The sequence below is a fragment of the Phacochoerus africanus genome, chromosome 16 (genome assembly GCF_016906955.1).
Source record: "Phacochoerus africanus isolate WHEZ1 chromosome 16, ROS_Pafr_v1, whole genome shotgun sequence".
NCBI classification, from domain to species: domain Eukaryota; kingdom Metazoa; phylum Chordata; class Mammalia; order Artiodactyla; family Suidae; genus Phacochoerus; species Phacochoerus africanus.
In genome coordinates this window covers 40457762-40483872 of record NC_062559.1, presented here as the reverse complement: position 1 = coordinate 40483872, position 26111 = coordinate 40457762, and the positions used below count along the sequence as shown (strand labels likewise).

At 46.5% G+C, this 26111-nt stretch overlaps 1 protein-coding gene across 1 annotated transcript in view; it reads left to right on the top strand.

Moving 5' to 3' along the window:
- Positions 1 to 25836, top strand: part of FKBP9 (FKBP prolyl isomerase 9) — a 44439-nt gene extending 18603 nt beyond the window's left edge. Inside the window, exons 5-10 of the mRNA XM_047763092.1 lie at positions 1500 to 1689; positions 5438 to 5583; positions 14460 to 14646; positions 19347 to 19492; positions 21542 to 21705; positions 24533 to 25836. Of these exons, the coding sequence (XP_047619048.1) occupies positions 1500 to 1689; positions 5438 to 5583; positions 14460 to 14646; positions 19347 to 19492; positions 21542 to 21705; positions 24533 to 24709 (1010 nt within the window). The 3' untranslated portion in view covers positions 24710 to 25836. The remainder of the gene's footprint in view (positions 1 to 1499; positions 1690 to 5437; positions 5584 to 14459; positions 14647 to 19346; positions 19493 to 21541; positions 21706 to 24532) is intronic.
- The last annotated feature ends 275 nt before the right edge of the window (positions 25837 to 26111 follow it).

Sequence of the window (26111 nt, the reverse complement as noted above, 5' to 3'; positions counted from 1 at the left end):
ACCACAGCCACAGCAATGCCAGATCCAAGCCACATCTGTGACCTACACCACAGCTCATGGCAATGCCGGATCCTTAACCCAATGAGCAAGGCCAGGGATCGAACCCTCAACCTCATGGTTCCTATTCGGATTCGTTTCTGCTGCGCCAAGATGGGAACTCTGGAATTACTTTTAAGACTTTTGATTTTCTATTAAATCAAATGATACAGAAAATTACGAAAGATTAACATTCTATAGCACACCTACCCACACCCATACCTGCTTTCAGGGCTTAACCACACCTGGCATTCCAGAGGCTGACTCAGCAGCCCACTTAAAACAGACTTCACTCTTCCTTTGAGGGAAAGGAGACAGAAGGATGGGCTCTGCCAAAAGGCCAGTTGAAGGAGCACAGGCTCGGCATGCCCGGTGGTTCACTTACCCAGCCTTACCCCTTTGCATGGCATAAAAATGGCATGTAAGAGTGTTGAGATAGGTGGTTTGCCAGGTAACTTCCTTTTATCCTAGAGGACTGGATTTAGAGTCACTTATTGGTTGATGTTGATCTTTGCAGGAAGAGCTAGTGCCCAGTAATCTCTTCATGTTGCACGTATTCAATAAATCCTAACTGTTAGGAAGGTCCAAGAAGTGCGATAGAAATGATTTGAGGACTGTTTATTTTTTGGACCATGGGTGCCATTTCCCCCCTCTCATCTCAGCTAACTTTAGTTTTATTTATATCTTGTTTTGAACTTTTACCTCTTTAAAAAAAGGTGGGGAGTTCCTCTTGTGGCTCAGAGGTTAACGAACCTGACTAGCATCCATGAGGATGTGGGTTCGATCTCTGGCCTTGCTCAGTGGGTTAAGGATCTGGGCATTGCTGTGAGTTGTGGCACAGGTCACAGATGCGGCTCGGATCCAGCGTTCCTGTGGCTGCGGTGTAGGCCAGCGGCTACAGCTCTGATTAGACCCCTAGCCTGGGAACCTCCACATGCTGCCAGTGCAGTCCATAAAAAAAAAAAAAAAAAAAAAAAAAAAAAAGGAAAAGAAAATGGGCTGGGCTGTGAGTTCCAAAGAACAGGTCTATGCAGTGTTCTCCAGAACCAAATCTGAGCTTTAGAATTTGTGCCTTTAAGTGTCTGTGATTCACATCCATACACAAACAGAAACCCACAGAGAGAGGTATGTATTTGGGTTTACACCTGGGTAGAGCCTTGACTTGCCAGCACAAGCGTAGAAAATGTGGTCCCAGTAGCCTCCATGTCGTTACTATTGGTCGGCCCCCTTTTCTGATGAGGTCAGACTTCAAGTTATGCCCGCCAGCCCATCCCTGGGTGGAGGCCATGGTGAGACAGCGTGGTTAGACACCACAGGGGACTGCCCAAGATGCGGAAGAACATTTGTTTCCTTGGCTTGAACACTTCAGGGAATGTGTAACACCGACGCAGTGAGCTTTGTGTTGCAAAGTGCTTCCTAAATCTTATGTCCGGGTGTCGTCATCTTCCTTCATTCCACTCTAGGGAAAGACATTCCTGGACAGGCATCTCTGGTCTTTGATGTCGCATTATTGGACCTCCACAATCCCAAGGATGGCATTTCCATTGAGAATAAAGTCGTGCCTGAAAACTGTGAGCGGCGAAGTCAAAGCGGGGACTTTCTCAGGTATCATTACAATGGCACACTTCTGGATGGCACATTCTTTGATTCCAGGTAAGGAAACAATAGGAACCTGGACTCCCCAAAACATCCTATTAAATACGGTTTACTGCTGGCGGGACAATGATTGGCATACTCTGTCGGTGCTGATTTGGAGTTGGTATTTTCATCTCCAATACAGGTTTCTCTTTTCTGATACCGAATTCTTTCAGAGGCTGTTAGAACCGTCTCCTTGGGAGGTGGGTTTGCAGGAAAGCAGGATAGGCTCACCCTGGACTCCCACCTCCTCTGTACTATATCCAATTATGAACCCAGTTAGGTCCAGAATGGAGGTCCAGGCAACAGGAGGGGAGAGAACAGACTTGGTGCCAGGCGACCTGGGTTCCAGTCCCTGTGTGTGGTGCACTAGGTGTGTGACTTTGGACAGCATTTGACCTCCCCAGGCCTTTCCCTGTTGTTAACACTCTTCTCAAAGAGACAGTTAGATTAAAGAGATGAGGTAGGAAAAGTACTTTGCAAACTTTAAAGGCTTGTCTGCTGCAGGGACTGGCTGGAATCATTCAGCTCCCATCTTGAGGCTTTGGAGGCTAATGACCAAGCTCGTTATTACTCAAAGTTTCATTTTGTTTAGCAAGCTTAGCCTGCAGTCTTGAGCAGCCAACAGGCATTTGGTATGTGTTGCTCATTCAAGTGGCATGTGTTATTTGGAAAACATTTCTTTAGCTTCCTAAAGAGCAAACAAGTAGGAACAGCAATCCACCTGTCTCTTTGAGGTAAGAGACTTCTCTTTTATTTAGTCATCCAGAAACATTACAGAAGAATTTTTATATGGTATAATTTTATTTGAATAATTCATTCTTCCTCCTCCTAGGATCTCTTCTTTTATGTTTTATATTTGATTTTGAGGAAAAAAAGCAATAGTCCCCTGGTTCAAAGTTAAAATATTAAGATACGTTGTATAGGAGTTCCTGTCGTGGTGCAGCAGAAATAATCCGACCTGTGGCATGTGGAAGTTTCTAGGCTAGGGGTCAAATCAGAGCTGCAGCTGCAGGCCTACACTACAGCCACAGCATGGATACTAGTGGGGTTCTTAACCCACTGAGGCACAATGGGAACGCCCAAGAAATCATTTCTTATGTCTGCATAGTGTTTCATTGGGTAAATATGCCATATTTATTTAACCATTCCCCATTGATGACATTTGGGTTGTTTTTATTCTCTATTAAAAAAAAATTCAGAGTGTGTGTGTGTTTGTGTGTGTGTGATTACTTGTTACATATGAGCTTGGTTCTTTTATTCCCTGGAATTATATTTCTAACTGAAAGACCATTCTTCTAGTGGATGCCAGATTTCTTTCCATATTAATGGAACCACAGTTTTTTTTTTCTTTTTTCTTTTTTTGTCTTTTTTTTGCTATTTCTTGGGCCACTCCCGCAGCATATGGAGGTTCCCAGGCTAGGGGTCAAATCGGAGCTGTAGCCACCAGCCTACACCAGAGCCATAGCAATGCCAGATCCAAGCCGAGTCTGCAACCTACACTGCAGATTATGGCAATGCCGGATCCTTAACCCATTGACCGAGGCCAGGGATTGAACCCGAGTCCTCATGGATACTAGTCAGTCAGGTCCATTCCTGCTGAGCCACAAAGGGAACTCCCAAAGTATACATTTTTTTTCTTTCTTTCTTTTTTGGCCACCCTGTGGCATATGGAGTTCCTGGGCCAGGGAGCTGATCTCAGTCGCAGTTGGGACCTAAGCTGCAGCTGCTGCAATGCTGGATCCTTAGTCTCCTGTGCCAGGCCAGAGATCAAACCTGCATCCCAGGCTCCCAAGATGCTGCCAATCTCATTGTGCCACAGAGGGAATTCTGTACCAATTCCTTTTTTTTTTTTTTTTTTAAATGAGAGTTGCAACGTTTATTTCAGGTTCTCTCTTGGTTTATTTATTTATTTATTTATTTATTTTCTTTTTTGCCACACACGCAGTATGTGGGAATTCCTGGGCCAGAGATTGAACCTACGCCACACAGCAGCAACCAGAGCCACAGCGGTGAGAACGCAGGAGCCTCAACCCGCTAGGCCATCAGAGAACTCCCCCAAATCCTTTTATAGACTTTTGGATTTTTGTCTAGAATTTTTTTCTTTTCCAGTAATCTCACTATTCCTGGGCTAGTATTATACCTTTAGCTATTGTAGCTTTTTGATTTGTATGATAGAGACTTTTCTCTTTCTTTTTTTAATAGCTTTTTTTTTTTTTTTAATGGTTGTCATATGGAAGTTCCTGTGTCAGGGACTGAATCTGAGCCAAGCTGCTGCAGTCAGATTCTTTTTTTTTTTTTTTGTCTTTCTGCCTTTTCTAGGGCTGCTTCTGCGGCATATGGAGGTTCCCAGGCTAGGGCTCAAATTGGAGCTGTAGCCGATGGCCTACGCCAGAGCACAGCAACTCGGGATCCAAGCCGTATCTGCAACCTACACCACAGCTCACGGCAACGCCGGATCCTTAACCCCTGAGCAAGGCCAGGGATCGAACCCACAACCTCATGGTTCCTAGTTGGATTCGTTAACCACTGCGCCACGATGGGAACTCCTGCAGTCAGATTCTTAACCCACTGTGCCATAGTGGGAACTCCTTTTTCTTTTTAAAACATTTTTTTTCCTACACCTGATACATGGACATGGTTCAAAATCCTAAAAGTATAAAATCATGGACAATGAAGAATTTTCCTCCTCTCCTTGGCCCTCAATCACCCAGCTCCCCTCTCACAGGGAGCCAGTGTTATGAATTTCGTAGGTCTTCCAGACAATGACGTGCTGATAGTTATGCAGATGATCTGTTTCCTGGGCGAGGAGAACCATTTGTTCCTATCATTTCTTCATGCTCCTTGGCTTTGTGGTCTGAGGGGTGTTGAGAAGGAAGGGCCCCTCACAGCTCCGCCTTTTCATCTCCCTGGCCTCACTGCGGGCCATCTTCCAGGAGGCGGTTGTTCTTGGGCTGTGTTTGATGAGGTGATGGTGGAACGGGTTGGCTCCTTCAGGAAGAGCTTTTGGCCACATCTGCTCTAGCTGTGAGTAGTGGGTACAGACCATTGTGGTTCAAAGTCTGGAAAGAGACATGGGATATGAAGTTTTATAATTTTATTTTGGAGTCTTCAGGCTTTGGGAAGTTTATTCCTGTTCTCTCCAGATTCATAGTAATCAGACTCAGTTGGCAATTGAGACTGGGTCTCTCCCCTGGGCAGAAGGCTTGGGCCTCCTGCTGCAGGCACTTGTGGCATTAAGTGGTCCAGGTGTCACCATGCGGTAGCTTGGTGATTATAGCAGGGATTACAGTAGGGCGAGTTCATCCGGGCTCTGGTGGAGGCTGTAGAGTTAAATTGCTTCGGTATATGTGGCAATTCGAATATTCATGTCCTACCTATAAAGATATTCTCCTCCTTAGAAAAATTCTTAGTTTCTGAGAAGGGCCCCCCCTACTGTGTTCTTCATTAACAAGTGTGCAGTCTGACTCACATGAGCTGCACTTCTGCAGGGTTGCTTCATGAAACCCGCCTCTCATTCATAACCCGGCCAAACCAGAGCGCTGGGGGACTGGGTTCTGGGAGCGTTTCTGCAGGTGGCAGCCCCGACTCCGTGTGTGGCTCCGTGCTCACCATTTCAGGAGAGCGTGTTCCCCGACCGGCACTCCGATTCTGGGGTTCACCGCATTCCGGGCTCTGGAGGCCTCTGAGCTCCTGTTGCCTCCCGGGACCGACGGCACAGCGGCCGCTACGCCCCTCGTGACGACCCTCTTCTCCTCTTTGCCAGCTACTCGCGGAACCGCACTTTTGACACGTACATTGGGCAGGGCTACGTGATTGCTGGGATGGATGAAGGTTTGCTCGGCGTTTGCATTGGAGAGAAGCGGAGGATCGTGGTCCCCCCTCACCTGGCATACGGCGAGGAAGGAAGAGGTGAGCGCTGGCCGCCTTGCTGAGGTTCAACCCAACGGCGCTGACTGCTGCGCCCACGTCGCTCGGAACCTGAGAGCTAAAGGGTAGAAGCGGACGTCCAGCTTCAGACTTGAATGATCAGATTACTCTAGTTTCTAGAGATGCCCAGTCGTTTCTTCTTGTGTTCCTACCCGGTTTCCGTTTGGTAAATTTAAAACGTACACCAAAGTTGAAAGAACTGTATGGGCAACTCTAGATTCGCCAGTTACCATCTTGCTATATATTTTTTTCTCTATATATATATATTTACATTTTTTTCTTTGTTGAGCTATTTGAAGGTAAATTGCAACCCCCCTTTTTATTCTGTTTTTGGTTTTCGTTGAAGTATAGTTGACATATAACATTGTGTAAATTTAAGGTGTACTTTTTTGATACATTTATATATTCTAATAGGATGGCCATTGTAGTGATAATTAGCACCTCTGTCACGCTTCGTAATTACCAATTTTTAATGGTTGAAATAATTAGGATAGTCTCTGAGCATGTTTGGTTATAGTACAGTATTGTCTGATTATAGTACAATATTATCTATGTATTCACTATTCATGATGCTGGGCATTAGATCTTGGTTTTTGTTTTTATGTTGTTTGGCTGCCAGGGAACTCATAATTTTAGGGTTTTGTTGTTGTTGTTGTTGTTGTTGTTGTTGTTGCTATTTCTTGGGCCGCTCCCGCGGCATATGGAGGTTCCCAGGCTAGGGGTTGAATCGGAGCTGTAGCCACCGGCCTACGCCAGAGCCACAGCAACGCGGGATCCGAGCCGCATCTGCAACCTACACCACAGCTCACGGCAACGCCGGATCGTTAACCCACTGAGCAAGGGCAGGGACCGAACCCGCAACCTCATGGTTCCTAGTCGGATTCGTTAACCACTGTGCCACGACGGGAACTCCCAGGGTTTTTTTTTTTTAACAAGTGTATTAGGTATTATTTATATACCATGAAATCCACCCATTTTTAAGTATGCCGTTGATACAGTGAGTTATGCAACTATCACCTTAATCCCAGTTTTAGAACATTTTTTGTCTCTAACAGCAAACTTCTTTTTAAAAATTACACCAATCATCTGTGTTGACTTTAGAAAAAGAAAATAGAGATAACGAATAGCAACAGAAATCTCCCATAATGTCACCACCTAGGAATAAGCATTGTTAGTATGGGAGGTGGGAGCAGCGACAAAAGATGTCCGTTTCCTGATCCCCGGAACCTGTGTTACCGTACATGGTAAAAGGGATTCAGGTAAGGGTCTCGCGATGGGGAGATGATCCCGGTGGCCTTGAAGTACTTACAAGGATCTTTGTAAAAGGGAAGCGGAGGCCAGGGAGAGGAGGGAAAAAAAGCTACCCTGCCGACTCAAGGTGGAGGAAGGCGCCACACGTCAAGGGCTGATGGTGGCCTTGAGACATTGGAAAAGGCAAAGCAACAGATTTTATCCTTTAGCCTCCAAAAGAAACATATCCCTGCTAATACCCTGAATTTAGACTCTGACACCAGAGTTAGGAGAATAAATTTGTTTTAAGCCACCGTGTTTGTGGTAGTTTGTTATAGCAGTGATGGGAAACTAATACAACCGTGAAGTAACATGCTTCTCTCCTTTCGAGTATATGTGCATCTGTGTAGATGAAAGGAAATACATATCCACCTACACTAATAGTTACTGATAAATATCTGTGAATATTACTTTGTAATTTCTCCTTCACCGAATTTGTTGTGAACAATGGTTGATGCCAACAGATTGCATAGAATTTTAATGGTTGCCTAGTATTCCAAACCAAATTTTTTCCTCATACACCATTTTTTGCTAAACTTAGGAATAGTTGATGCCATATTATTTTGCTTTTGTGTTCTTTTTGCTGATGGGATTCTGGCTGGCTGCACACATTTTGTTAACCTTTTTCTGACTTCTACTGCTAGATAATGGTTTTTAGAATTTTCCCAGTGGGGTTTGTTTGGAAGATCTAAGAAACATCAGATTGGTTGAAAACTAGGGTGTGCAAAACATCTTTTTTCCTCCCTGACTTAAATTTTTGATTTATAAAGCCACAGTAGATCACCACTTAAGATCTTAAGATCATTCAGCACGGCTTGCTTCCTGTCCTGTTTGTTTAGAGTCTTGATGCTCTCTTGTTTTGTCTTACATGAATTTCTACTTCTAGCCAAACACACACAGGAATAGACAAATATTTAGGAGTAGTCAGTTTCATTATGCCCTCAGGACTGACTAATTCTTCCTTTCCCTAAAAAGAATACATTGATGGAAAACATGTGCTTAAATGTTTTTTTCTCCTTTTGGCTTTCTGTCAAGTATGAGAGCGTCTGCAAAGAATTATATAAGGTTCTGGGAAGCATCTGAGGTCTCATAAATTTTCTGGCCATGAGGCTGCTTCACCCTGAATCATTTGTTGCCATGGAGGGAGGCGCACCCTGGCCAGCAACACCCGGGTGCTCTGTGTGCAGGGTCTGCCTCTATGCTCTTGATTAGCAGGTGCCCCTGGCCTCCTCATAAGGTTTGCATAGGACCTGGCACTAATCACTGAGGGAGCTGAGAAGGGTGTCAGACACAGGGGAAGTCTGTGGCTTCCTCACCACATACCACAGGGCCAGGCATATAGTAAGCATTCAGTAAATATTTGTGAAAGGAATGCAATGCTTTCGGCTCTCTACAGGTTCTCCGACTCCATCAGCATTTCATTTTGTTGCAGCCATTTTCTCCTGCAGGCTTGGTGGAGGGAGGGGGTCGGTCTTCTGCAAAGACTCTGGCCCTTCCTCCTGTTGGCTCTGTTCCACGAAGTCAGCCCTGAATTTAGAGTGCTTGGGTATGTTTGCAGCCCTGAAGTGGAGAATGAATTCTGCTGCAGAGTTGTGGAAAGGATCACTTCCTCAATGGTTTTCCATTCCCCAACTTCCAAATTACCTTTTATAAAAAAAAAAAAAATCACTCTTTTAGGAAAATGAAGAAAACAAACATTTTACCCACACTATGTCAAGGAATTCCCATATACAAGCTCATTGAATCCTTAAAACAAGGCTTAGTTAAGATAATGAGGTCCAGAGAGGTTGAGTCGTTTGCTTAAGGCCACTGTAGCTAGCTAATCGGTGATAGAGATGGAATTGAATCCAGGGTGCTCCCGCCTGCATCACAGGCAGAAGGGAAGAATGAGTTTCCATTAGGCTGTGACTTGTCGATGTCCATATATGGAGAACTGAGAACTCCAACCACAAGTCCCAGGGCTCTCAGAGGAAACCCACACTTCCAGGAGCTGCAGCCTTAGCTTCTGGCCCAGCTGGCCAGCTGTCTTTATTTTTTGTTATCTGTGTCTCTTCTTAAGGAGGCAGCCAGGAGTTCCCGTCATGGCTCAGCGGTAATGAACCTGACTAGTATCCCCGAGAATGTGGGTTAGATCTCTGCCCTCACTCAGTGGGTTAAGGATCTGGCATTGCCATGAGCTGCAGTGTAGGTTGCAGACACTGCTCGGATCTGGTGTTGCTGTGGCTGGCAGTTTGTAGCTCCGATTCAGCCCCCAGCCCAGGAACTTTCATATGCCTCAGGTACAGCCCTTAAAAAAAAAAAAAAAAAAAGAGGAGGCAGCATCCTAGTGGGGATGCCTGCTGTGATGACTGCTTCTGCAGTGGTTAAGGGTTTATTCAGGGAGGTGGCTGATAACAAAATGTATTATTATTTTCACCTCTTTGCAAGTGTGAGGAAGATAATTTCCTCTGCCTTTCTAGGTTCTTCTAGCTGGTCTAAGAATTAAATTGACACGATACAGATTAATAGGAGGGGAAAAAAAAATCAAACGAAGTTTAATGACATGAATATATGTGAGAGATCCGGGAAAGCCGAGTAACTTAGCAAGACGTCTGAAACTCAGGACACCTCCTTTTGCTAAGGACAGAGGAGGGTGTTGAGGGTAGTGGTTTGAGACTTCAAAGGGGAGGAAGGCAGTTGACAGAGACAGAAAAGCAAGTGTTTTCTGGGTCCCCTCGGAGACAATGGGACACAGACTTCGCTGCTGTTTCCTTCCTGTGCTCACACTTAATGCAGGTTGTAGTTGTTTATAGTGACATCTCCTTTCCTGGAATAAGTCCTCTGTCTGTATCCCTCAGGCAGTTGAGGAGGTAAAAAGAAAGCCCTTTTGGGGGAGTCTTTTGGGCCTTGATTGTTTTCAGCTTGAAATAATCCACATGCCAAGAGTCTTTTTGGGGGGTGGCAAGTTTTGCTCTCCTACACTGGTCAGCACTTATTCCTACATTATAGATTCTTTGGAGAAGGTAGAGCAAGATAGAGGGAATGAGGGTGGGAGGGGTGCCGGCTGCCCTCCGGGCACATGGGACCTTCTGACTTGGGGTCTGGTCTTGGATTCTTCGCAGGCCCAGCATCTCCATCTACCCATCCATCAAAGATTTACTGAGTGCCTTCATGACCAGGCACTGCTCCAGGTGCTGGGAATTCAGCGGAGAAAGAGACAAAACTCCCAGCCCTCACAGAGCTTGCATTCTTATCGCTGCTTTCAGTGGATGGGCATTGATGCTTTAATCAAACACTTGGTAGGCAGACTAGGGCAACTTCCTAGGAGCTGACATAGAACTGGATATCAGCTGCTCACTTGACAGGGTGATCGACCGCTCCACTAGGCAGGATACTTGGGCCTGGCATCCCGGGGGCCTGAGAAGCTGGGTTAGTTTTCAGGAAAGTGCTGGACAAGCTGACATCAGAACACAGGGGCATGTCCTGGGATAATGTTCCTTTTTGCCCCAGGATAGTCCTACACATGAGTGTGCCTTTGAGGGTGTTGACTTAAAAAAAAAAGTAATGTAAGGAGTTCCCGTTGTGGTGCAGTGGAAACGAATCTGACTAGGAACCATGAGGTTGTGGGTTCTATCCCTGGCCTCACTCAGTGGGTTAAGAATATGGTGTTGCCATGAGTTGTGGTGTAGGTGTCAGACGAGGCTTGGATCCTGCGTTGCTGTGGCTCTGGTGTAGGCTGGTGGCTATAGCTCCGATTCAACCCCTAGCCTGGGAACCTCCATATGCTGTAGGGATTGGCCCTAGGAAAGGCAAAAAAAAAAAAAAAAAAAAGGCTAAAGAAAAGCATCCAGTGACAAGAGACATTAACTGGTTACTAGATACGGGGTCTTACCTGTGTGCAGCAAAAGGTCCTAGAGCAACACCCTGCTGTGGAAGGCAGGCAGGCAAACATCTTTGCCACTTAGGTGAGCAGGGTGTTACCATCTATAGGGAAACTGACGTCAGGTTGGCTCCTCGTTACCAGGGAAACCAGTGGCTGGGGCAGGAGGCAAGCTCTTAGGCAGTTACTGATGAAGCCCTATGACTTTTTTTTAAATTAATTAATTTTTTAAAAATTACTAAATGAATTTATCACATCTGTAGTTGTATAATGATCATAACAATCTGATTTCACAGGATTTCCATCCCACAGCCCAAGCACATTCCCCCCACCCCCCAAACTGTCTCCTCCAGAGACCATAAGTTTTTCAAAGTCTGTGAGTCAGCATCTGTTCTGCAAAGAAGTTTGTGTCTTTTTTTCAGATTCCACATGTCAGTGAAAGCATTTGATGTTGGTGTCTCATTGTATGGCTGACTTCACTTAGCGTGATAATTTCTAGGTCCATCCATGTTGCTAAAAATGATGGTATTTCGTTCATTTTAATGGCTGAGTAATATTCCATTGTGTATATGTCCCACATCTTCTTGATCCACTCCTCTGTTGATGGACATTTAGGTTGTTTTCATGTCTTGGCTATTGCAAATAGTGCTGCAATGAACATTGGAGTACATGTGTCTTTGGGAGTCATGGTATTCTCGGATAGATGCCCAGGAGTGGGATTGCTGGGTCAAATGGTAGTTCTATGTTTAGTTTTCTGAGGAATCTCCATTCTGTTTTCCACAGTGGTTGCACCAATTTACAATCCCACCAACAGTGTACTAGTGTTCCTTTTTCTCCACACCCTCTCCAGCACTTATTGTCTGTAGACTTTTGGATGATGGCCATTCTGGCTGGTGTAAGCTGGTACCTCCTAGTGGTTTTGATTTGCATTTCTCTAATAATGAGTGATGTTGAACATCTTTTCATGTGTTTTTTGGCCATCAGTATGTCATGAAGCCCTATGATTAAGAGAATTAAGTAGTCATGTGAATGAAGCAGGGCCTGGCTGAGCAGGGGCTGTAGAGAGAGCAAGAGAACAGCCATGTTGAACGGTCTGACCATAGAGTTGGCAAGGAGAGGTTGAGTTTGCCTTGGCCCAGTGCCTTGAGGTCCTTGTCCCTTTCTAGGCCCCATCCACACATTTTCTTCAGAGAGGTTAATGGAGCTACTCAAGATGCAACTTTCTTTTCTGTCAATCTTTCTTGGTCCACTTTGTGGAGCTTGGGCTTCCTAAATAGCCTCAGCTGCTCCCTTACAGACTACTGAGCACAGTGTTCCTTACAGCCTGTGCTAAGCTGCCCCTTTAGACACCCTTGGAGAACATTAAAAAATATATTTATATATAAAAAGATATTGTATATATATAAATACAAATTAAAAAATATATATAATGCCTAGTGCCACTCTAGTTCGGGCATTCTCAAAGATTGGTGCGTAGCACAAACGAGAATCGCCTGGAAAGGATCACAATCACAGAATCAGATGTGCTGAGTGGAAAAGGGCCTGGCCCTTTGTCTTTGCACCAAGTTCTCCAGGCCATTTTGATAGCACCCAAGGCCAAGACCACAGCACTTGAGGAGCTACAGCTGAATCTCAGAGCGGGGCCCAAGCGGTTTTTTTTTTCAGATGATCCTAATTTTTTTGTTCATTCTGTGAATGTGGTGAATTACAGTGATGAGCAATTTTTTTTTTATTGTGCTAAAATGCACGTTTACCATTTTAACACTTTTTAAGCTTGCAGTTCAGTGTCATTGAATGCATTCACAGTGTGACACGGTCATCACCATGAGCTATACCAGAGCATTTCCATCATCTGCAACAGAAACTCTGTACCCGCCAAACAACAACTGCCCACTACCCTGTCCCCCCAGCCCATGGTAACCACCATTCTACTTTCTGTCTCTACGAAACTGCCTACTCCAGATGCCTCATAGAAGTGAAATCAGACACTATTCTGTATCTTTTTTTTTTTTTTCCCCACTGAGCAGTGTTTTTAAGGTTCATTTCTAGGTTTTTTTTTTTTTTTTTTTTTGCTTCTTAGGGCCGCACCTGCAGCAATGGAAGTTCCCAGGGGTTGCATCGGAGCTACAGCTGCCAGCTTACACCATAGCCACAGCAACACAGGATCTGAGCCGAGTCTGCAACCTACACCACAGCTCACGTCAATGCCGGATCCCCAACCCACTGAGCAAGGCCGGGGATGGAACCTGGATCCTCATGGATACTAGTTGGATTTGTTTCCATGGTACCACAACAGAAACTTCCATTTCCAGTTGATTTTAATGGGCAGCCAAGACTGAGAAGCCACTGATCTGGCTCCACAGCTGCTCATCTCTGTTGTGTGTGCTGTTTGCCACACAGAGCTGCCCTTGGCCCTGGTTCTGCCCTTGGCAGTTTGCAATACCTGGTTCCTGTGGGAGAGATCCTGTCCCCTGTTGCCACTCGCATCTGCAACTCCCCATCACTAGTGGATATCGGGCACCTGTGTTGTGCTGTAAACGCACAAGCTTCTCTGATTACTGCCTCGGTAATTCTGGGCAGGCATCAAAATCTGTGCCTCAGTTTCCTTATCTATAGGTTGGGAATATAGGATTATATATTATATAGAGTTAACTAATATAGAGTTAAATAAACTAATACATCTGAAATACTTAGAAAAGTGCCTGGTACTTAGCAAGCAGTGTTAGCAGCCAGGAAATAGGAAAGTACATGGTGGGGGGTGAGGGTGAAGGAAGCTGGAGGAGAGGGGGCGGGGAGGGGCTGTCGATATTCCCTCATCGCTATTTGAATCCTGTTTATAGCTGTGTTATTTTCTTGAACAAGTTATATCTGAGTTGGTTTTCTCGTCTGTACAATGCAAATGAAACATTATACATTCTTGATTCTAAGTAAAACTTTTCATAAAACTCTTCCATGTAAACATCTCTGAAATGATCTGGGGATGTGGTTAACAATATGCCCCTGTGAGAAGCTGTCATTAAATTCATGGAGGATCTGCTACTCCAGGATTTATGGTGATATTTACCCAACAAGGTTGCTGCTGGGATTTAATGAGAGAATGCATGTGAAAAATGCGTTATAAACTGTAAAGCATTATTCAGATGGGAGCTAATATTTGCAAAGGTGGAGAGAGTGGAAAAGTATAATACTTTTGTGGAAAACAAACAGGATGTGTCGTAAAAGCACTTTGTGAACTGGTAGGTGGAGTGGGTCACACAATCTGGCTCTGAAGTCTCTGCTGGCAGCACCCACAACATAATGGAAGTTTCCTAGGCCAGGGATTGAACTGGAGACACAGCTGTGACCTCACCCCTAACTTCTGGCAGGAGTGGGGCAGCCTTAATTTGGCTGAGCTTTAGTTTTCTCATCTGTGATAACCTCAGCCATAAATCTTTGGGCTTTAACCATGCCTTGGGGGCAGTGGTCCATCTTGAATTTTAGACTGAACTGCTTTCCTGACCGCAAATCCTGGACGAATCTGTGCCTCAGCTTCTCCATCTATAAAATTGGGTTGGGCAACTTCTAACAGCCCTTCCAGCTTCATCTCTGTAGGATTTCTCAGCCAGGTCTCTGTGCTCCTCACTGCAGGTCTTGAGGATACCTGGTGACACTGGGGAGAACGGGCTGCTGCTTGGAGGGTTCGCTCTCATTTCCTGTGTCTGTCCTTTAGGAAACATTCCAGGCTCAGCTGTGCTGGTGTTTGACATCCACGTGATTGATTTCCACAACCCTTCAGACTCCATCAGCATCACCTCACACTACAAGCCCCCCGACTGCTCCGTGCTGAGTAAGAAGGGCGATTACCTCAAGTACCACTACAACGCCTCGCTTCTGGATGGCACCCTGCTGGATTCCACGTAAGGGCAGCCCAGGATCGGTGGGGCATGAGCCTGGCAGATAACGGTCGGCCGTTCCCACGACCTTCCTTTTCCTTTCATCAGACACTGGTTGAGAGCTTTTATCTCCGTGCCTTTCACACTGTGTATCTCAAGTGTACATCGCTACTCTGGTGCATTGTTCTAAGAGTTCTCTAAGAATGGTCTCATCCTGCACCCATGAGATTACAGATCTCATCTTTTTCTTTCTTCTTCTTCTTTTTTTTTTTTGCTTTTTAGGGCCGAACCTGTGGCATATGGAGGTTCCCAGGCTAGGGGTTGCATGGAGCTACAGCTGCCGGCCTACACCACAGCCACAGCAATGCCAGAGCACAGCTCACGGCAACGCCGGATCCTTAACCCACTGAGCGAGGCCAGGGATTGAACCCGAAACCTCATGGTTCCTAGTTCCCGATGCGCCATGACGGGAACTCCCAGATCTCATCTTATAATTGCTGTCCTTAAAAATTAACCCACAGATAAAATCCAAACTCCCGAGTCTGGCACATCAGGCTCTCTCTTTTTTTTTCCCTTTTTTTTTATTACTCGAATGAATTTATCACATCTGTAGTTGTATAATGATCATAACAATCTGATTTCACAGGATTTCCATCCCACAGCACAGGCACATCCCCCCAGCCCCCACATCAGGCTCTCTTGTCAGCTCGGTTCGGCCTCACCAGCCTCACCTTCTGCTGAGGCCTGTCTTCAGCCTCCCAGGGGTGCCATGTGCAGTGATTTACACCCACTGTTTACACCCTGCCTCCTGGCCAACTTCTGCCCTGGCTTAAACATCTTCTCTTTTCTCAAAATCTTTAATTCCTAGGAAGAATCAACTGCTCCCACTTCTGTAGTCTCATAATGTTTTATAGTTGTTTATTTTTGCCTTTTAGTTTTTATTTTTGTTTCCATCACCATTGCTGCTCTGAACACCTTAGACACTCAACACATTTATTCATATTCCTTTTTTTTGTGCCTTGCCTGCAGTGTGTGGAAGTTCCCAGGGCCGGGGATCGAAGCCCAGCCACAACAGCAACCTGAGCTATTGCAGTGACCACACGGGGTCCTTAACCCACTGTGCCACAAGGGAGCTCCTTCATATTGTTCCTTACACCCAGCCCAGAGCATAGCACAAAAGGAGTAGTTTATAAATGTTAATTGAGATGAATTTGAAAATATATTAATAGGAATCAACAGTATCTTCTAGAATTATGCAGGTAAAAGGAGCTTTATTTATGTATTTGAATCTTCAGATCTATCTATGAGTTAATACGCTATTTTCTTTTTTTGGGAAAGAAACTTTTCAGCCTTTCTTTATGTGTCCTTATGAGTACATCCATTTTTGTATTGAGCCTGACTTAGACTCCTGAGTTTAGTCTTGAGGAGAAAGACGGGCTTTGTATAAATAAGTGCTACTTGCATTTATTCTAGATGGGGAGGGTCTTCTCTCCCTCTCACCCATCCGTCTGTCTTGTAGCTTTAGGTGACGGAGTGTGGCTAGGGAAAGCCAGGCATAGAGCGAGAGCCTGAGCAACATACTCCTCAGAGCATTCTCTCTGGTGCTTCGAGATCCTGGATACTAATGCATTTCATCAGATCTGAATTGCATTGGTCGTTAGAAGCATCATTTCACAATCTCAAGAAAGTGAGAATGCTGCCAGAAAATAATGACATGCGGATTTCCCTGGTGGCCCATCAGATTAAGGATCCAGCATTGTCCCTGCTGTGTTGCGGGTTCCATCTCTGGCCTGGGAACTTCCATGTGCTGCAGGTGCGGCCCAAAAAACAAAGCTCTTTGCACTGATGATTAGATGCCCATGGAGGACAGTGGGGAAGAAGCATGGCTTATAGTTGTTTTTGGGGTCAAGTAAGCTTATGCATGGGGAGAGTGTCCCCAAGTTTAGAACAGTCTTTAGGGCCAATAGGCTAGCTGTCATTACTCTGGCCAACATTCATATTCTCATCTGTGCTCCTCTGGCCTTGGAAAGGGGAAATGGGCTGGGAAATGAACAAAGGAATTCCTTCTTGGGAGATTCAGGATACACTTCTATGTGGGGTGGGGAGAACCAGTCTGTTTCCGACGTGTGTTTGGTGGATGTGCAATATTCTTCCAGTGCATCTGGGAGCCACGTGACACTCCTTCCTCTCATCAGGGACTCCATTCTGAACCACAGGGGTCATGTGTGTTGTAGGTAAATCGACATGGAAGAGCAGTGTTTGGGCATCTGTGTTGGTGTCTTCTGGGTGGAAGCTTCAGAATAATGGAATAAGTGTGGCAGGTGACTGCTTACCTGTGTCAGGGAGAGGCGCTTCTTCTGGAAGAGGGGACCAGGTCCCACCCCAAGCCCAGATCGGCTCCACAAACAACAGTGAGGCAGGCGCTGCTGTGCACCTTCTTTCCTCAGGGCTAAGAGAGTCCGTGATGGAGAGGACAGAGGGAAACGTGGGCAGAGAGCCAGAGCCGGCTGCGTGCAGACAGGAAGCAGGAAGCTTGCAATGGATGGGAAGCCGGGAGAGCAAAGAAGGAATGAAGAGAATGTCTGAGAGAAAAACTGGCAAAATCAAAATAAAAGGATGACTTGAGGGAACAGAATTCGTGGGGTTTTCAGAAATAACACAGGAAAACAAATTGCTTTGCCTGGAGGATTTTCTTAATGTGTGTTGAAACTGGCCTCAGAGAAGAACAAACATTTGTTATGGGATAACTCAATGAGCTCTTGCATATTCTGGAAGACTTTGAAACCCAGTAGTCCCACGGGAAGTTCCCCGTGGTCCCTGGAGAAAGGCAGTGTGAGGGCGCCTCTGTGCTGCTCACAAAAGATGGATTGTTTGGGTGTTGGGGGGGAGGGGGGAGGGAGGGAGGATCAGGACAGAGGCCACGCCCCTCACAGGCTTTGGGCCAAGGCCTCCTGTGCTGGAATTGGCTTTGTTTTGGTTTTGTACCAGGTAGGACAAATGCAAGCTCTGTTTTGGTTTGCTGGCTCCGGAGAACCATCCTGGCCCTGGGAACCAACTTGAGGAGGGAGGAGAGGGTGGCCCTGTGCCCATGGGAGGCTTGGGAAGCCTGGGAAAGGCCATGGGACCAAAGGAGCAGTTCCTTCCTTGTTGGGACCCTCTGGTGATGGGCTCCATCCGCGGCGGCTCCGAGATGTCCAGGATGCTTTCCTTGCTTGGCGTTAACAAACATTCCCATTGTTTGCCTTTAAGAAGCAATGGAAAGACCATAGACTTGGACATAGATTTCCTTCCAGCAGTGACTGAACCAACTTTGATTTGTCTAGATTCCCCAAAGACCTTGGGCATCCAGGATAATTAAAACCATGGCCCAGGAGTCACCAGTGTGGCTCAGTAGATTAAGGACCCAGTTGATATCTATGAGGATGCAGGTTTGATCCCTAGCCCTCGCTTAGTGAGTTAAGGAGCCGGCGTTGCCACAAGCTGTGGTGTAGGACACAGATGCGGCTTGAATCTGGTGTGGCTGTGGCTGTATGGTGTAGGGGAACAGTTGTAGCTCTGATTTGACCGCTAGCCTGAGACCTTCCATATGCAGCAGGTGTGGCCCTAAAAAGACAAAAACAAACAAACAAAAACGTCCACAAAAAACTCTGGCCCAAGTTAAACTCTCAGTTGTTTTTCTGGAGTCTTAAGCTGTTACAGACACAAGCACTTTACACCCTGAAGGCCAGCCATCTACTGATCTCTTCATGACGGCACTCCACTGTGCCAAGTGTATTATTTGCTATTTAGAGTATCCTGCACTATAGTTGTAATTATCTCCATTTTATAGACGAGGAACCTGAGAAATTATATCTCCCAGGGTCAAATTAAGCGGTAAAACCAAACTCAGGTCTTGCTGAATCCAAATTCCGGGGTCTTAACTACATTATGTATTTTTAAAATTCGCATGAAATTTCTGACTAGCTAGAACATTAGCTAATTAAAACAGAAAGATTGCAAGAGCAACGCAAAGAATTTCTTACCCCGAACCATTCATGAGAAGGTTTGCCACTATGATGTCCTGTCATCTCTGAAAACTTTAGTGTGCATTTCCAGCAAACACAGACATTTCCCTACATAATTCAGTATGTGCATTAAAATCAGGAAGTTTAGCTTTGATAACGTTACTACCTTTTAATCCTCAGACCCTACTTAAGTTTTTCCAAATGCTCCTGTAGGTCTTTTTTAGCAAAAGGAACCATTCTGGGAGTTCCTGTTGAGGATCAGTGGTAATGAACCTGATTAGCATCCATGAGGATGTGGGTCCGACCCTAGGCCTGGCTCAGTGGGTTAAGGATCCAGTGCTGCCATGAGCTGTGGCGTAGGTCGCAGACGCCGCTCGGATCTGGTGTTGCTGTGGCTCCGATTCGATCCCTGGCCTGGGAACCTCCATACGCTGCAGGTGCGGCCCTGAAAAGCAAAAAGGGATCCATTTCGGTATGCTCCAGCCCTCTGACAGTCCCTCACTCTTCTCTGGTTTTCACCTTGACACTTTTGAAGATTACACGCTGGTTATTTTGCAGTATGTCCCTCGATGTGGACTTGTCTGGTATTTCCTTATGGTTCCATAGGGGTTCTGTATTTTTGGCAGAAAGATCACAGCAGTGATGTATTCTTCTCAGGAGAACATTCTCCGGTATGAGGATTTGATGACCTAACCAGGGACAATTCTGTTTCATTTTCAGGTGGAATTTAGGCAAGACGTATAATATTGTTTTGGGATCTGGACAAGTCGTGCTGGGAATGGATATGGGTCTCAGAGAGATGTGCGTTGGGGAGAAACGGACAGTGATCATTCCGCCCCACCTGGGCTATGGGGAGGCCGGCGTGGGTGAGTATGCAGCAGTGTTAAAAGGCGTTTGGGGCTCGGTCACCATCTGTCTTGTGCGCTTTTTGAGGTGCCTTTTTGTTGTTGTTGTTGTTGTTTGCTTTTCAGGGCCGCACCTGAGGCACATGGAGATTCCCAGGCTAGGGGTCAAATCAGAGCTGTAGCTGCTGGCCTGCACCACAGCCACAGCCACAGCCACTAGGGATCCAAGCCACGTCTTTGACCTACACCACAGCTCAGGGCAAGGTCGGATCCTTAACCCACTGAGCGAGGCCAGGGATCAAACCTGTGTCCTCACGGATACTAGTCAGGCTCATTAACCACTGAGCCAGGACGGGAACTCCTGGAGGTGCCATATTGTAGAACCACAATATGACTCTTCAATTTAAAACCCAAAGAATGTTTTTTTATTTAAGGATTTAGCATTTTTGTTTCAAGACCTCTGTGAATTCCATGTTAATGGGGTTAAACAGGGGTTTCTGTGAAATAAAACCTTGGCTCTTTAAACCCACGTGTGGGAAATGTCCCTGAGAGGGCTTCCAAGGTGGTTTCTCTTAGGTGAGCCAGGGGCTTCCTTGGGGCACTCTCCCGGGACAGGGGATGCTGACTTTAGGAACTCTCCAAGGAGATCTCCTTATGGAAGAGATTGGTTTCAAGTTCTAGAATTACTGGCGTTGTCCCCCCCAGCTGTTACGGTTTACTTCATGATTTTGGTCAAAATGAGCCCACATGGTGGGTGGGGGAGGGGTTGGGAACTCCTCTGTCAATTTTTATGCTCCTGCTGCCTGGAGATGGACGAGATGGGACGTGCTCACTTATAAAAGTGATAGGCACTTTGCATTTTCTCTTTTGCACAGTTTTTTGCTTAATTATAAAGATACTCTCTGCTACTCTCCCCAGTCTGAGAAGAAACACTTTAATAAATATGTTGTGTATCCTCTAAGGCCATGCTCCTGTGATATATAAATAGTTGTAATACATAATTTTAAATAATGCACATCGCATTTACACTTGTATTAACATACTCTATTTATTGATTTATTTAAAGTTCCCAGGCTACAGGTCGAATTGGAGCTGCAGCCTCTGGCCTATACCACAGCCACAGCAATGGCAGATTTGAGTCACCCTGCGCCCTACATCACAGCTCACGGCAATGCCAGATCTTAACCCACTAAATGAGGCCAGGGATGGAACCTGCATTCTCATGGATGCTAGTCAGATTCGTTTCTGCTGAGCCACAGTGGGAACTCTGTATTAATATCTTTATATACTGTTCTGGAATTTGTGTTTACAAATTATATCTTGGATCATGATTTTTAAAGTTCTCCGGTTAGAGTTATTCAAAAGGTCTACCATTTAGTCTCCATTAGAGTCTTTTAAACTATTTTGACCAAGACACGCAGTAAGAAGTACATTTTATCTCCCAATCTCTGTTAAAACATAAACTATTCATGTGTACGTATACATTTAGTTTTATGTATATAATTGAAACTAAATTTCTTTTTTCTTTTTTCTTTTTTCTTTTTTTTGTCTTTTTGCCATTTCTTGGGCCGCTCCTGCGGCATAAGGAGGTTCCCAGGCTAGGGGTCAAATCGGAGCTGTAGCCACCGGCCTACGCCAGAGCCACAGCAACGCGGGATCCGAGCCGCGTCTGCGACCTACACCACAGCTCACGGCAACGCCGGATCGTTAACCCACTGAGCAAGGGCAGGGACCGAACCCGCAACCTCATGGTTCCTAGTCGGATTCATTAACCACTGCGCCACGATGGGAACTCCTGAAACTAAATTTCATAAAACGGTGCAGTGTACTGTAGTCTCTTTTATTAGGTTCCTTAGTTAAAAAAAAAAAATGCTGGTTACCTTTTTCTAAACTGATTTTGCAACTGGCTACCTCCAGTTTGGAAAAGCCACTGGTTGATGCTGGACTTTCTTGCGGCCACAAGAGACGCCTCCAGGTCCGAGGCAACTGGATCCCAGGTGGGGGTGGGGGATGCGAGGGGCGTGCCCGCGGCTCTGTTGCTTAACCCCGCCTCCCACGTCCCTGCGGCAGATGGAGAGGTGCCTGGCAGTGCCGTGCTGGTGTTTGACATCGAGCTGCTGGAGCTCGTGGCTGGCCTGCCCGAGGGGTACATGTTCGTGTGGAACGGCGAGGTGTCCGCCAACCTCTTTGAAGAAATCGACAAGGATGGCGATGGAGAGGTCCTCCTGGAAGAGGTAATTCCCCTTTCTGGAGGGAAGTGGGACCCTTGGAGCTCAGGGAGCCTCCCGGGACCGCGGGAGGAGGGGGCATCCGAAACGTGAAGCCTCTCAGAGTAACCGGCCAGCTCACGGACCAAACAGTGGCACACACGCTCTAAACTGAAGCTCACAATTACTCTTTGAAGAAACCGAGTCCGGAGAGGTTCAGGGTTTGATTCCAAGGCTCACAGACCTGGATTCACTTCTCAGTGCCTGGGTGCCCAATGCGGCCTGCATGGTGCTGAGTGTTTTCTCACATACATTATCTTGTTTGGCCCTCACGACAGCCAGGGAACCACCCCTATTTTTCAGAAGCACCAGCCATGTGGAGAGGGTGGATGACTTGCCCAGGGTTGCACAGCCATCCTCTGGCTTGAGCTGGGATACACGTCCCCGCCTCCATCATTTAGATCCTGTGTTGTTTCTCCTGCCCTAAGACACCCCTTCGTGGAGCTGGGCAATAGAGTCCTCCGTCTTGTCCTGGCCCTGGGGAAGTCCAGCTCTCTGCCTGGTCCACATCTGCTTATTCGAGGGCAGGGCTCCAGCCTTCTCCCCTTTCTCTCTTCCATCATCAGCATTTCATGGCTACGGGTTCCATCACATTAGCATAAGAACGTGCTCTTGTTTTCCTTTCTATTGAGGCATCTCTCTGTTTTAGTTCTTTGCAAAACCTCCAAAGAGTTGTCTGTCCTCCTGGCCTCCAGTTTCTTTCCTCCTAATCTCTTTTGCACCCACTCTTGTCAGGTTTTTATCCCTCCACTCCACTCAACCCGGTCTCGCTAAGGCGCTGAACCTGTCAGTGCTCAAGCTTACTTACTCCAGCACTGCTGTCGCCTTTGCGAGATGCTTTCTTGTCCTAGCTTCTGGAGCACCACAGCTTCTCTGTGTTCCTTCCACCTCACTGGTAGCTCCTTCTCAGGAGTCTTCTCCCTGAGCTCTTTAGGGTGGAGTGCCCCGGGGCCAAGTCCTGAATTTGAACTCTTCTTGTCTCCTTCAGCCCTAAGGCTTTACCATCCCCATCTGCTGACTCCCTGATGGTAGCTCTGGTCTAGTGTTCCTTCTGCATTTCACACTCGTGTATCCATCTGCCTACTTGACATCTTCATTTATTGAACCCTCGATATCTATCCTGCTGAACTTGCTTCACCCAAAGCCTTTCCCCTCTCATTCGAAAGGGGAAACAGTTTGATGGCAACGCTTTCCTTCCAGTTGCTCAGGTGAGAGCACTCCGCCATCTCTGACTCCTCTCTAACTCTCAGGCTATAATAAGTCCATCAGGAAATTATTCCAGCTCTATCTTGAAAATATATCCAGAACCTGACCACTTCCCATCACCTCCACTCCTTAGAACCTTCGTCCAGTGTCCACCACCTCCTGCTTGGACCTCTGTGGTCTTCCTGCTCTCACCCTTGCCCCTCCCAGCAGCCAGAGTAAGTCGGAGCCTGGCCTGCTTCAACTCAGAACACTATACAAGCCTCCTATTGGGCACACCCTTCAGGCCTGAGAGCTTTGTAGTTGCCCACCCTCGAGACCGAAGAAGGAGCCCAGAGACAGCGATAGAGAGACTTCAACAGCTAATTGGACAAGGGGATCTCACATCTGCAGCAAAAGGTGCCCGATCGACACCCGGCTCTGTGCCGCAGGCAGCACACAGCAGGAATCCCTGCTATCCTGGGGACAAGGAGGCCACCATGTGCAGGGGGAGCTGACATCAGGTTGGCTTATCAGTTACCAGGGAAACCAGCCGCTGGGCCATGTCCCTCGCAGCCTCTCAGGTTAATGACCATCACAGGGCCCTTCAGTAAATTCCCAGGTAGAGCCAATCTGGCCTAAGGATTAGAACCATCACCTGCTGGGGCGGGGGTGAGTGCGTTCTTGTGAGGAGGAAGAAGGCGAAGCAGGGACTGGTTGGGCGGGGTTACAAAGAGCAAGAGAACAGCCATCTTGAGTGGCCTGACCATACACCTCCTATTTGCAAAGTCTTACAGTGATCCGTAAAGGCCCTCCACTCCTGCTTGCTGCAGCCGCCTCCAAGGATTCTCCCCGTGCTGTCCTGTAAACACAGGGTCTGCACCCACCCTGAGCCTTTGCACCAGCTGTTCTCTGCTCAGAAGACACTTCCCCTGGATAACTTGGGCTCGTTTCCTCACCTCCTTCAAGCCTTTGCACAAGTCTCTTTCTCACTGGGATTTTTACCGTGGTCACCACATGGATACTTCAACCTCTTTCCCTCCCTGCACGCTTGATCTTCCTTCCTTGGCTCTACTTTTTCATTTTTTCTGGAGCATTTCACTTGCTAACTTAATATGTAACTTACTTTTAAAATGTGTTTCTAAATTGGGTCTTTTCCACTAGCATATGCTAGAATTGCAAGGGCAGGATGTTTTGTTTAGTGATATATCTCCAGGGCCTAGGATGGTGCTCAGCACATGGTGGACAAAAGTTTTCATTGTGTAAATGAATAAATGAATGAATGGATGCACGCAGCAGTGTTCTTAGAGGCAAGAGGGGTTAGGGGATTGGCCTTTGGTGGAAAACTAGGTGTTGATTTGGGGAAAGGGGATAGTCGCAGGGGCTACTGTGCACTGGCAGCATAAGACCTGAGGGCTCCAGGAGTCATTCTGTCAGGGGTTTTTAATCTGTATCTGGAGGTAAAAAGCCAGGTCATGTAGCTCCTAAGATTTTGTTCTGCTATCTCAGACTCAAATGCCAACTCTGTTGCCCTCAGGCTGCTCTGTTTAGCCTCAGGCTCGGCATTCACAGCTGCCGTATCTCATGGTCCATCCTTCCCCTTCCTCTCCAGTTCTCAGAGTACATTCATGCCCAGGTGGCATCTGGCAAAGGGAAACTCGCTCCTGGATTCGATGCTGAGATGATTGTGAAGAATATGTTCACCAACCAGGACCGGAATGGAGACGGGAAGGTCACGGCTGAGGAGTTTAAACTCAAAGACCAGGAGGCCAAACACGATGAACTCTAAACCTTGGCCCCTTGTGTGACACCAAGGCCCCCTGTGGTGGCAGAATGTACAGTGAGGATTTGAGGGTCTCTCAGAAGGGGAGTCGTCAGCAAGTAGTAGCTGGGTCACGTGGCACCTGGGACATACACCGGGGTGGCTTGATACACATGGTGAGAATTTTAGGCCAGTGCCAGTGATACTAAACAAAAGCAGCGTGGGAGCCTTAGCGTGGGTTGCATAGAACATCAAAGAGGCTGCATTGTCAGCTATTGTTTTGTGAGCCTTTGGGTAGTCTTGTTATTAAAAGAAAATAGTGTCATACAGAAGTTATAATCCACTTGGAGGAAAGAAGAAAAAGTGCCTAGGGTATCTACAAAACGAGGACTAAAATTTTTTGTGTGTTTTTTAAAAAGTGTTCTCCAGATGGTCAGAAAAGAGAGGACATGCCCCAGCAGGATTCCCAGACAGTTCCAGGAAGTGTTTCCCAGCACCCTTTCTAGGCTCTGGTAATGCCCAGCCTCCAAGGTGCCTCTACACTTGGACACACACACACACACTTTTCTAGTAAATCACACTCCACCTCATTGTGGTCCTCCTTGGCCAGGTAGCTTGGAGGATGAAAAGGAGATGGATGGAACAAAAGGCATCTTGGACCACAAGTAGAGAATTTGATTCTGCATTTGTCTTATAGGAGTACCTGCTTCACTCTTTCCTATCCCCACCACTGTATCCCATGGCACCCTCTCATCCTGAATCCTTTGATCAGATAACATGTAGGGCTGATGGCCAAGCCAAGCTCCAGAGCATCTCACTGTGGCCAAGATGGAAATGTCATCCTGGCAGTGAGCATACACTAAGTGACATATTCCTGCCACTCATCTTGGAGAGGGAGGTGTCCCAAGGCCTGGGGGCCTCTCAGTGTAGAAGGACATTACACCTAGCCTGTCCTACGTTATGCAGAAACCACCCAGCTGCCTTATGTCTTCTGTTCCCCAGTGGTGGTGGCACTCACCCTGAAGTAATCCATGGTTTTCCTTTTGAAATGGCTGTTTGACTAATTTAAACTATTTTGTACTGATGTAGCTGAGATAGTTCATGAAAATGCTGTGCACTCATTCAATGGAATAAATGTTGGAAAATGAATCTTATATAAGATACTGAAATGTATCATTAGGTTTTGTGTTTTATTTGAAGGTGCGTGTATGCCATCAGAACCCCTTGAGTCACAACTTAGCAGGACTGAAGTGAAAGAATGGGGAGGTGCTGCAAAGGGGTGTATCAGTCAGGGTCCTGGCTGGAAACCTCATGTGGGACTTCCGAACTGCTAATGAAGGGACTCTACGGACATGTGGGCAGGGCTCGGGGGCCCAGTAAGGATGTCGAGGTTCCCATGACTGCCAACAACAGGAGGAAGCTGTTCCAC